The 13,246-nt window shown below is 38.0% G+C and overlaps 1 protein-coding gene across 2 annotated transcripts in view; it reads left to right on the top strand.

Annotated features, from left to right (window-relative positions):
* The window catches only part of adamts12.L (ADAM metallopeptidase with thrombospondin type 1 motif 12 L homeolog), a 352,590-nt gene that overhangs the window by 217,172 nt on the left and 122,172 nt on the right, over positions 1-13,246 (top strand). For both annotated transcript variants that reach the window (XM_018266523.2, XM_018266519.2), the window contains exons 10-11: positions 2,244-2,336; positions 8,838-8,983. In XM_018266523.2, coding sequence (XP_018122012.1) covers positions 2,244-2,336; positions 8,838-8,983 — 239 coding nt within the window. The remainder of the gene's footprint in view (positions 1-2,243; positions 2,337-8,837; positions 8,984-13,246) is intronic.

Consider the following 13,246-nt stretch of genomic DNA (forward strand, 5'->3'; position numbering starts at 1 on the left):
AAATAAAATGCTGAACCTTCAACTGTCCTGTCCCACTCATAGAATGAGAGGTGACTAGCTCAATAATTGGATTATTAGTACACAAATAAAAAGTTCTTGCTAGAGAAAAAGGATAAGTAAACCTTAAAAATAAGTGAATATAACATTAATGAGGGTGCTATTCTAAGCACTATTGCAATGTGCCTTCTCTCCTATTTTCAGACTGAATGGCTGTGCCCATGGCTACACAGCAGTTTGTTTATATAAGTTATAGTAGTGTTTCTGACACAGTGCAAGACAACAGTACATCTTACTGTATTTTAAATACTTTAAAGGATAAGTAAACCTTAAGAATAAGTGAACGTAAAATTAATGAGGGGCTATTCTAAGCTCTTTTGCAGTGTACATTCATTATTTATTTATTTAATAATTCCAAGATATTAAAGGATAGAAGAGGCTGTGCTGATGTTCTTCTGCTTGGAAAAGATTTGAGAAAGGTTTCTAATTTTTTTTTCCTAAGCAGAAGAACATCAGAGCAGCCTCTTTCTTTTATTTAAATTCAAAATCGAGAGTCCATATAGTTATTCAGCCAGGCCTAAGGGACTCGTCCCAGTTCCAAAAGGCAATCAACTGCAGAAAAGGTATGACTAAGCGCCGGAGGGTGCGAAACGCGTAAGGTGGGATATGTGGGGTAGTATGTACTAGATACTGTTTTAATGTGAATAACAATAAATTAATATTTTTTTACTTGAAGAGGCCTTGGGACTTATATCGTTTTTGATATAAACTTTTCTGCAGTTGACAGCTTCTTTCTCCTGACAACTTCCTTGACTACTTGGTGGTCAGACTGGTGGGAAAATGACCAGCAGGTGGCGCTGTTGTAACAAAATTCATTCATATTAACAGTACATGTATCCTTTAATATCTTGGAATTAAAAATATATAATGAATGTACATTGCAAAAGTGCTTAGAATAGCAGCCTCATTAATTTTACATTCACTTATTTTTAAGGTTTACTTAGTACAAAATTTGATCACGGTGACTGCCCATGGCAACGGAAACAGTTTTACGGGGCCTTTTTGAAGCCCTCGAATGCAAGTGCTGCACCACCAAAGGGTGCACAATTATGCCCCTTAGTACAAGTATGGGACCTGTTATCCAGAATGCTCAGGAACTGGGGTTTTCTGGATAAGGGATCTTTCTTTAGTTTGAATCTTCATACATAAAGGGGCAGATTTACTAAGCTCGAGTGAGGGTTCGAATTTAAAAAAGTTCGAATTTCGAAGTAAATTTTTGGGTACTTTGACCATCAAATAGCCTATATTCGACCATTCAGCTTCGATTCGAAGTAAAAATCTTTCAACTATTCGACCATTTGATAATCGAAGTACTGTCTCTTTAAAAAAAACTTTGACTTCATACTTCGCCAAATTAAAGCTACCAAAGTGCAATGTTAGCCTATGGGGACCTTCCAGAGCACTTTTTTTTTAATTTGATATTCGAATTCGAAGTTTTTTAATTCGATGGTCAAATTTCGACGTTTTTTGTACTTCGAAATTCGACCCTTAGTAAATCGGCCCCTAAGTCTACTAGAAAATAATTTAAACATTAAATAAACCCAATAGGCTGGTTTTGCTTCCAATCAGGATTCATTGTATCTTAGTTTAGATCAAGTACTATGTACTGTTTTATTACTACAGAGAAAAAGGAAATTCTTTTTAAAAAATCTGGATTATTTTGATCAAATGGAGTCTATGGGAAACAGTCTTCCTATAATTTGGAGCTTTCTGGATAACGGGTTTCTGGGTTAACTCCCGTACTCATTCAATTGGCACTTATGTCTGCAAATTTGCTACAAATTCTCTATTTTTTCTGCCCAACAGTCCGCAGAAAAAGTACAGCTTGATAAATCCTTTGAAACCACATAGGTCTTAGTACCCCCAACCCAACTGGGTGAATTGTTTTCTTAGAATTGTTTCCATTCCCCAGTTTTGGGTGTGTAAAATGCATTAAAGTCAATGTCCGTCCAAATAATTTTCTCCGAAACTCGGAAATTCGCAGCAAATTCGTGTCTGCCGAATGTATTCGCCCATCACTTTTCATCAGATTATTTCGATTAGTTTGGATTCTGATCATCAGCTGCAATGCTATACCCTTTATTTTTACCATCAGTAAATGTAAGATTTACTATCTTTGTTTGTTTGCTGGAATAAACTATTTTATAGGATTTTTTTAATTTTTGAATAATAATTTTAATTCTCAGAATGTGTGCCAGACACTTTGGTGCTCAGTGAAGAATTCTTGTCGCTCCAAACTTGATTCTGCAGCTGACGGAACAAGATGTGGTGAAAATAAGGTGAGTTATGTTGTTCATGGTTCAGGTGCTAATTCAGATATTCCATTCTAACCTTGGTCTTCAATACATTTTTGACAACACTTCCCAGTAGCATCCATTTAGGGCTTTTATTGGACCAGTTTCCTTAGATGAGTTAACCTTGCCTTTTTAAACATTTTTATATTTTTATTGTTGATTATTGACGTTTATACATAGAATGCAGGCTTCAGAAAGGAAGATCATACGCTATAAAATTGCAATGAAAATGTTAGCTTAAAAGAACAGATACTTCAACTTTCATTAGTTAAGTACAGGTATTGGACCTGTAATCCAGAATGCTCGAGACCTGGATAATGGATCTTCCCCTAATTTGGATCTTCATACCTTAAATCTACTAAAAAAATCATGGAAACATTAAATAAACCCAATGGGCTTGTTTTGTTTCCAATAAGGATTAATTATATCTTAGTTGGGATCAAGTACAAGCTACTGTTTTATTATTACAGAGAAAAAGGAAATTGTTTTTAGAATTTTGGATTATTTGGATAAAATTGAGTCTATGGGAGACGGTCTTTCCGTAATTCAAAGCTTTCTGGATATTGGGTTTATGTATAATTGATCTCATACCTGTACTAACAACATGTTTTGCCTAATTTGTAATGATTCAGAGATTTTCATTGTGAGACTGAACATCTATAATAACTTACAGCCACTTCACCCTGATGTATTTGGTTTTTGCACTGATTTTAGCACCCGAGGTTCAGACAACCTAAACTCAGAAGCCATCCGCTGTTTTGTCATTTATAGGGTTTCTATGTGACAATTTTACTTTCCTCCACTTACATGATCATAACGTCAAACTATCATAACTTTTCAAGGTGTTTCTCTCACTTTCCGATGAACTGCAGAATAACTTTGTATATTCCATATTTCATATACATATTTACCCTGCTTTATCTTTTTTTAATAACTGTGCATTTAGTAGATGTAAATATGTTGCCGATGAACATCTGACTTGGCAATTAACGTAAATTCAATGACGTCTGTGCTATGAATATGTTAATGGTTTGATGAGAGTGAAATGTTTTACGCTCCCTGATTTTATTAAGCTGATGTTTTCCGAGCATTCATATTTAACGGTTGCTAAAAGCCAACATTTTAATGGCTCTAGTCGTCCCTTTGATTTAAACAATAGATACTCCTGTTATCCTCTGAAGCCTACTTATCAAAGTGTCAACAAGGATTGGTGCTGTTGAGCAAATGGTTCTGCCCTATAATGCATCCTTCAAAACAAGACAGAATTTGTAATTCTATAACTGATTTGAGCACTAAAGTGAATACCTTGTTTCTAAAAATGACATTGAGTTGCATGGATAACCTAGAGAAGCATGTCAATCAGAATTCTCAAGAGACATTAAATGGTACTGACATGGAATAGATAAATATATATTCATTATTCTAACTGTCTCATTCCCAGTTTTAAGGCAGTAATAGAGCATAATGAAAATAACACGTTAATTTTGTTGACCTAAATTTTATTCCAAAGTCAAAGAGGCTTCTCTGTTTGTTTCATGATTTCATTTATGTCCTTGGCTTCCCTTCTGCGGCATATGTGCACAGCCATTTGTACAGATTTGGAATATACGTTGAATGGTTTGACTTTTCAGTGGCATTATATGTATGTGTGTGTAGGGTGAGAAGGGGTATAAGGAGCCAATCACTAGTACAGGTAGGGGACCTGATATCCAGAATGCTCCGGACCTGGGGTTTTCCGGATAAGGGGTCTTTCCATATTTGGTTCTCCATACCTTAAATCTACAAAAAAGATGTAAATTTATACATTAAACCCAATAGGATTGTTTTCACTCCAATAAGGATTCATAATGGGGGGTATTCATTAAAATCCGAGCATTAAAATCTAAAAATATTTGAGTTTTTTCACTCGAATTTTTCATGATTTATTATACCCCAATGCTTCAAAAAGCCCAAATCCTAAAACCCACCATCCCAGACCTGTTGAGGTCCTGTATAAGTCAATGGAAAAGGCACCTATCTCAATTTGATGTTTTTGTTGTCTACGCTGGGTTTAGGATGAAAATCCGACTTTTTCGGGGTAAAACTTTTGAGATTTGAGAAATTCAGGAAAAAAAAAAAAATTCAAGCAATTCGGGAAAAACCCCGAAAAATTCGAGTGAATTGGTTTTTCACTAGATTTTCACTAGATATTGAGTTTTTTTATAAATATAAAATATTAGGTAAATTCAAATTTTAGTAAATAACCCCCTACATCTTAGTTGGGCTCAAGTACAAGCTACTGCTTTATTATTGCAGACTGCAGAGTAAAGGAAAACAATTCTTTTAACATTTTAAGTATTTGTCTAAAAAGGAGTCTATTGTTCCGGATAATGGATCTCATGCCTGTATACACAGCACTGTACATTTTTACATCATAGAAAAGTACCAATAGGGAGGAAAACATTTCAATGGCTAAATATACCAAGATGAATTTCCATGTGGTAAGATACATACAGTAGGAGAATGGAGGTTCCTGCCCTGTAGAGCTTACAGTCTATGTGGGTAGTTAACAGACAGGCCTGTGCTATTGGTTCGGGGTAAGCAATTTTTTTTCTCCTGATACAGATTTGTGGTGAATTTTCATTTTTGCAAGCAGCAAACATTTTTGAGAATCTGTGCTAGAATTTCACTGTGTTTATTTTTATGTGGGTAAAAACCATTGGAAAAAATGCCCAATGGACTTGATGCAAGAAAATAAAACACCTATTGACTCATTTGGCTGTGGTCTCACAATTTTTTGGTAATGGGAACCTGGACAGTATCACTCATCTCTTAAAGCTGGACATAGACGCAAAGATCCGATCGTACGAATCAATGTACGATCGGACTTTCCCATCTCCCCACCTGCCACTAACCATTCAGATCAAAGTCTTACCATTCCGACCAAATAAAGTAGTTAAAGAACAGATCAGCCGATGTTCTGCCCCTGACAGCAATCGTACGATAGACAAAGCTGGTGACAGTCTCCCACTGAAAATCGTACGATCGGCAATACACGCAGAGATATTACCTGCAGCCGACAGAAATTTTCTAACCTGTCCAATCAACAAAACGACCGATCTCCGTCGGACGAAAAATGTCGGGACTCTCCACACGTACGAATCCACGATTCATACGATCGGATTGTTGCGTCTATGGCCAGCTTAATGGGGCTTGTAAAGTCTAAAATAAAATAAGGCTAGAAATGCTGTATTTTGTATACTAAATATAAACATGAACTTACTGCACCACAAACCTAATCAAACAAATGATTTATGCTTTCAAAGTTGGCTACAGGGGGTCACCATCTTGTAACTTTGTTAAACATCTTTGCAAGACTAAGACTGTGCACATGCTCAGTGTGGTCTGGGCTGCTTAGGGATCGTCACAAACAAAGCTGCTTGAGTTCTGCATGGCTGGGAAGTAAGGCGGGGGCTCCCCCTGCTGTTTATAAGTATGATTGTTTCCCTGCTCAGCAGTTAGGGACCGTCTGACAATTCCTATCCACAGCAGTAAATGAAGGGAAAATTTCACTGCATACAGTCAGGTTTCTTATAAAAAACGGTATACATTTTTAAATTAAAGTATATTGGAGATAGGTTTCTTTTTCATTAAAGAAAGTAAAAATGGGATTTTATTTTTTTGCCTTTACATGCCCTTTAAGTGCCAAGATTGGGCCAGATATTGTTGTAGTGGTGCAAAAGTTAGGATCTGAGCTTCTATTTGAAGAGGTTGAGATGATGTTCCTGTAGGAATTCACGGATAGAAAGGTTTAAGACAAGAGATAGCAGTGAGTGTTAGGTGTGTGAAAAGATGATGTTTCTGAGAGGATTGAGGAGATAGCCTGGAATGTACAGTACAGGGAAGTGAAGAAATGAAGTGAGAAGCATAGGAGTGAAGGGCTTTGAAGGTTAGTGGAAGGAAGTTGAATGCTATCATTTAAAAGGCAGCCATGATAAATCCATATTCTATAAGTAAAGCTCATTGACATTCTATTAATATTTTTAATTAAGATCTTGACAAAGGGTAACTCTAGGCCCACTTCAGTATGAAAAGATGTTGGATGATTCAGAGGCATTTTTGGATTTTCCTCAGTTATAAGTGCAAGTATACAATATGTTGTATGTATCATTAGTTGACCAGGGCATTTGATATTGTGAAGTTTTTAATGAGTTACTTTGTAAATATGACATCCTTCATAGTTTTCTAATATCCTATTTGGTTGCATACAATATTAGGCTAATATTTCGTATAAAGACAAAGAAAGCAAATGTACTAAACGCAAATCATCTATTTTAATAAATTTAATAAAAGATCCGAATATAAAAACAAAATGATGCGTTTAAAAATACGAATTCTTTGAAAACCTCTAAAAATTCTAATTTTCCTGACAATTGGGATTCATATTTATGAACAGCCTAATTTTCGTGGTTTTAGTGGTGTTTGAAACCACGACTGAACTCACAAACTCTAAAAGTACAAATGTTGTTAGATTTATTACAAAATCCGAATTAAAAAAGTATGAACGGAAAATTACGCTGAATGATATGCTCAAAAACCTCTAAAAATTTTAGTTTTTCAGAAAATTCATAGTGAAAAAAATGAAAAAGCCTCTAAAAGTCTGAATTGATTTAGAACGGTCCAATAAGCTCAGCACAGCTCCCAATGACTTCTATAGGACCTCAGCAACTTTGAAGTTGAAGTGAAGTTTTGTATTAGTGTTTTTTGGGGGTTTTACACTTGATAAATTTAAATAAGAAAACCACCCATTTTGTCGAGATATGTGTAAAAATTCAAAATTCAATTGTAAGTAAATGACCCCCTTACAGAAAACTTCTAAAAGTCCAAATGGATTAAAAATGGTCTAATAGTGTCAGTGCAGCTCCCATTGACTGCTTTCATAAGACCTCGTCAACTTTTACCTGGCAAATGGTTACATTAAATTTTTTCATGGTTTTAACACATAATAATAAATATTAGAGTTTTAAAGAAATATAGAAAAAACATGAATTTTTAAAGATTCATGAAAAAAATAAATTTCAATGTTATTAAATAGGCCCCAAACAATAATACAAAAAATGAAAACCTCTAAAAATTTTAGTTTTTTGGACAATTCCTACTGAAAAAAAATATCTGAAAACCTCTAAAGGTCCAAATTGATTTAAAGCAGTCGAATAGGATCAATGCAGCTCCAATTGACTTCTATAGGACCTCGACAAGTTTTACCTGGCAAAGTTTTGTATTATTGGTTTACGTGGTTTTTACACTTTGGGGCAGATTTACATAGGGTCGAATATCGAGGAATAATTAACCCTCAATATTCGACCATCGAAGTTAAATCCTTCGACTTCGAATATCAAAGTTGAAGGATTTAGCGCGAATAGTTTGATCGAACGAAAAATCGATTTTAATCCATCGATCGAACAATTTTTGTTCGTCCAAAAAAAGCTACCAAAGCCTATGGGGACCTTCCCCATAGGCTAACATTGACTTCGGTAGCTTTTAGGTGGCGAATTAGGGGGTCGAAGTTTTTTCTTAAAGAGACAGTACTTCAACTATCGAATGGTCGAATAGTCGAAGATTTTTAGTTCGAATCGTTTGATTTGAAGTCGAAGGTCAAAGTCGAAGGTCGAAGTAGCCAAAAAAACATTCTAAATTCAAAGTTTTTTTTCCTCTATTCCTTCACTCGAGCTAAGTAAATGGGCCCCTTAATAAATTTCGAATTTTTAGAGCTTTTAAAAAAAATCTAAATACGATTGTTAGTAAATGGACCACTTAGTATTAAACTATTCAATAGCTGGTTGCTTTTATAGTCTTCAGACATGGTGGCAAGTTCTACCACCTAAAGTTGATTTCTTTTTAAATGTTTTATAACAATGGGAAGAGAAACTAAGAGGTGAGTAGAGTAGAGGGAAGGATGATAGAATTGAAGTTTCAGAGGTGTAGAGAACAGGTAAAACATTACTAAGACAGAGAGATGACATATCTAACTGGGATAAGAGGAGTTAGAGGAAAGAAGTCCAATGGTGCTGATTGAGATGCACAGGGGACAAAAAAAAAGTAAATGTAGTTTTAATGAGGTGGACACAGCAATAGAAATGGTGTGGAGCAATAAGGAACCAGAGATCTAAGAGCAAGAATGAGAACATCATAGGGAACAAGGTGAGAAAATTTGTCCATCTTAAAACAAGAAATATTAAGAGTATTATTGTCTTTTGAACGAGCTGCATTAATGGCAAAACCTGCTATCCTGCCATTTCAAAGAAGGTCCAGGAGTACTTGGATCAACTTGGATCAGGCTTTCATTCAAAGATACTCTTTCATTTTCCCCATCTATCTGTGTTCCGGTGGACAACAATTGCCATGAGACTGGCAAATATGTGTTGAGCTTTCAGGTTGGACACTTCCTTTTATGAACTTTCAATGGAGAATAATAAGTATTATGTTCTGTTAATTTTGTCTTTCCAGTGGTGCTTCAATGGCAAATGCATTACTGTCGGAACAACCCCACAAACGATAAATGGAGGATGGGGAGCATGGACCCCCTGGTCCCACTGTTCAAGAACGTGTGGTGCTGGGGTGGAGAGCGCAGAAAGGAACTGTAATAATCCGCAGTAAGTACATATTGTACTTGTGTAGTATACTGTATATTGGTTCAAGAAGAAAATAAAAGAAGGAAAACCTGTTTAAAGGCAGAGACACACGTGGAGATTTGGGGAGATTAGTCAACCAGTGACAAATCGCCTCTTCTTCGGGCGACTAATCTCCACGCAATGCCTTCCTGCCAGCTATAATCTAAATTGCCGCCGGGATGGCACTCGGATCGCTACGTTTTCCAATGTCGTTCGAAGTTCCTGGTGAGGTGACTTCGGAAAACTAAGGGCTCATGGCACCGGCGATTTAAATTCTAGCCGCAGGAAGGTAGTTTGTGGAGATTAGTTGCCCGAAGAGGAGGCGATTTTTCGCCAGTCAACTCAAACCCCCCCGAATCTTCACGTGTGTCTCTGCCCTAGGCACAAGGTATGTTCTGTACATTTCCAGAACAGACATCCCTGGATATTCTAACGACTGCTAAGCAAATAGTCTAGAGGTCGCTGACACCTGTATATAATTCCTCTTTTAGGGCCATGTCTATGCTTATTGCTTAACAAACACACACAGACAACTTATATAACAAAGATAATATGAAGGTTGATTTCCTATTGCCGTTTTCAGCCTAGGGAAATAGTATTAAAGCTCCCACTCATGCATTAATGCAAATATGTTCTGTGCATATAAAAACAATGTGTTCCCTTTCCTTCATGTGAAATGTATTAAGCTATAAGAAAATAAAAGACTCAATATGCCTTCCATGGCTGGTGGGGGGGGGGGGGTTACCTTGAGTAATTAAAGTTTAAATAAAGGTATGATAATGCACAGAACACACAATCAAACCTAAACCCCAGATAGTTCCTGTCAATTCCATTTTGAATAGCAGAAACAAGATTGGTTTCTATGGGTTACTACACCTGGGCAAACTTTGCACCTCTTATTACATTCCTCCAGTGGATCTTGACTATTGCAGGTCTGATTTGCCTCTGGGCACAGTAAGGAATATGCATGAACCTCTTTATCTTTAAAAATGGGACACATATCCTACAGTAAACACATTTGAGCATTTTGGACAGATTGTGATTCATTTTTGACAAGAATATCCATTTATCATTTGTCATTCATTTATGGAATGGCAGACAAGATAATTTGCAACATTTGTAAATAACCACCAATGACATTGTTAGGTGATCTAGGGTTTCTTACATATGCACCTCATTCATCATATTGACCTTGATGTTTTTATGCTCTGTGAAAGGTATTGTATAACGATGAGAGATGCAGTTCTCACTGTAGCTATGCAAAACTATCATGTTGTGCACATAGCATGTCATGGAGTAAAAAGGTTACAAAAGCAATGGGTTCTGTCCCATTTCCATCAGCAGAAAATTCATCATTTTATTAGCCTTAATGTTGCACAAAGTACAAACCTGATATTCCCACTGTTACTATAGGCACCATCTCTCCCTACTATACCTGCTATCCCACAGTCACACTCCCTTCCCAGAGACTATTATCCCACTGTTACTATAGACACCATCTCTCCCTACTATACCTGCTATCCCACAGTCACACTCCCTTCCCAGAGACTATTATCCACTGTTACTATAGACACCATCTCTCCCTACTATACCTGCTATCCCACAGTCACACTCACTTCCCAGAGACTATTATCCACTGTTACTATAGGCACCATCTCTCCCTACTATACCTGCTATCCCACAGTCACACTCACTTCCCAGAGACTATTATCCACTGTTACTATAGCACCATCTCTCCTACTATACCTGTACCCACAGCCACTCCCTTCCAGGACTATTTCCACTTTACTAAGCACCATCCCCCTACTATACCTGCTATCCCACAGTCACACTCCCTTCCCAGAGACTATTATCCACTTACTTAGCACCATCTCTCCCTACTATACCTGCTATCCACAGTCACACTCCCTTCCAGAACTATATCCACTGTTACTTAAACCATCTCTCCCTATACCTTATCCCACAGTCACATCCCTTCCAGAGACTATTATCCACTGTACTATAACCATCTCTCCTACTATACCTGCTATCCCACAGTCACACTCCTCCAGAATTATCCTTTACTGACTTCCCATCTCACCCACATACCTTCCAAGACAATCCCTTCCAAGACATTCCACTTTACAGACTCTCCCACATCCATCCCCTACACTCCTTCCAAGTATATAGCACCATCTCTCCCTACTATACTGCTATCCCCATCACCTCCCTTCCCAGAGACTATTATCACTGTTACTATAGCACATCTCTACTATACCTGCTATCCCAAGCACATCCCTCCAGACTATTATCCACTGTTACTATACACCATCTCCCCTACTATACCTCATCCCCAGTCAATCCCTTCCCAGAACTATTATCCTACTATAACCATCTCCCCACATACCCTTCCAAGACACTCCTCCTGGACTATACCATCTCCCACCCCATAACCTGCTATCCCACAGTCACACTCCTTCCAGAGACTATTATCCACTGTTACTATAGCACATCTCTCCCTACTATACCTGCTATCCCACAGTCACACTCCTTCCAGAGACTATTATCCCCTTTACTATAGGCACCATCTCTCCCTACTATACCTGCTATCCCCACATCAACTCTTTCCCAGGACTATTACCACTTTACTATAGACACCCCTCATTTCCCCTTACCTGCATCCCCCCACTCCTTCCCAAGCATATCCCCTTACTAAGCATATCCTTTACTATACCTCTTCCACATAATCTCATTTACTATAGGCACCACTCTCCTACTATACTGCTTCCACAGTCACACTCTCCAGAGACTATATCACTGTACTATGGCCCATCTCTCCTATACCTGCACACAGCACACCCTTCCAAGACTATTATCACTTTATATAGCACATCTCCCTACTATACCTGCTATCCCACAGTCCACCCTTCCCAGACATTCCACTGTACTATAGCACTCTTCCCATAACCTGCTATCCAAGTCACACTCCTTCCAAGACTATTATCCACTGTCTATAGCACCATCTCTCCTACATTTGTCACATACATTCCAGATAAAGTTACAAGAATTTTCTCCCTATCCATCACCAGAAAATCACTTTATTAGCCATTCACAAGTTACAAACCTGATATTCCACTGTTACTATAGCACATCTTCCCTACTATACCTGCTATCCAGTCACTCCTCCAGAGATATATCCACTGTTATATAGCACCATCTTCCCTACTATACTCTACCACAGTCAATCCTTCAGAATATTTCATTACTATAGCCATCTCTCCTACATACTGCTATCCACAGCCACTCCCTTCCAGAGACTATTATCCACTGTTACTATAGCACCATCTCTCCCTACTATACCTGCTATCCAAGTCACCTCCCTTCCCAGAGACTATTATCCCTTTACTATAGCACCATCTCTCCCTACTATACTGCTATCCACAGTCCACTCCTTCCAGAGCTATTATCCACTGTTACTATAGCACCATCTCTCCCTACATACCTGCTATCCACAGCACATCCCTTCCAGAACTATTATCCACTTTACTATAGACTCTCCCCTACTATACCTGCTATCCCACAGTCACACTCCTTCCCAAGACTATTATCCACTGTTACTATAGGCACCATCTCTCCCTACTATACCTGCTATCCCACAGTCACATCCTTCCAGAGACTATTATCCACTGTTACTATAGACATCTCTCCACTATACCTGCTATCCACGTCACACTCCTCAAACTATATCCACTGTTACTATAGGACACTCTCCTATAACGCATCCCCAGTCACATCTCAGAACTTACCTTTATATAGACACTCTCCTACTACCTGCTATAATAACCCCAGGACTATTTCCAAATCACACTCTCCCTACTATACCTGCTATCCCACAGTCACACTCCTTCCAGAGACTATTATCCACTGTTACTATAGGCACCATCTCTCCCTACTATACTGCTATCCACAGTCACACTCCTTCCAGAGACTATTATCCACTGTTACTATAGGCACCATCTCCCTACTATACCTGCTATCCCACAGTCACACTCCCTTCCCAGAGACTATTATCCACTGTTACTATAGCACCATCTCTCCCACTATACTGCTATCCCACAGTCACACTCCCTTCCCAGAGACTATATCCACTTTACTATAGCACCATCTCTCCTACTATACTGCTATCCCAGCACATCCCTTCCAGAGACTATATCCACTGTTACTATAGCACCATCTCTCCTACAACTGCTATCCACGTCACATCCT

Source organism: Xenopus laevis, chromosome 1L, assembly GCF_017654675.1.
Source record: "Xenopus laevis strain J_2021 chromosome 1L, Xenopus_laevis_v10.1, whole genome shotgun sequence".
Classification (NCBI taxonomy): domain Eukaryota; kingdom Metazoa; phylum Chordata; class Amphibia; order Anura; family Pipidae; genus Xenopus; species Xenopus laevis.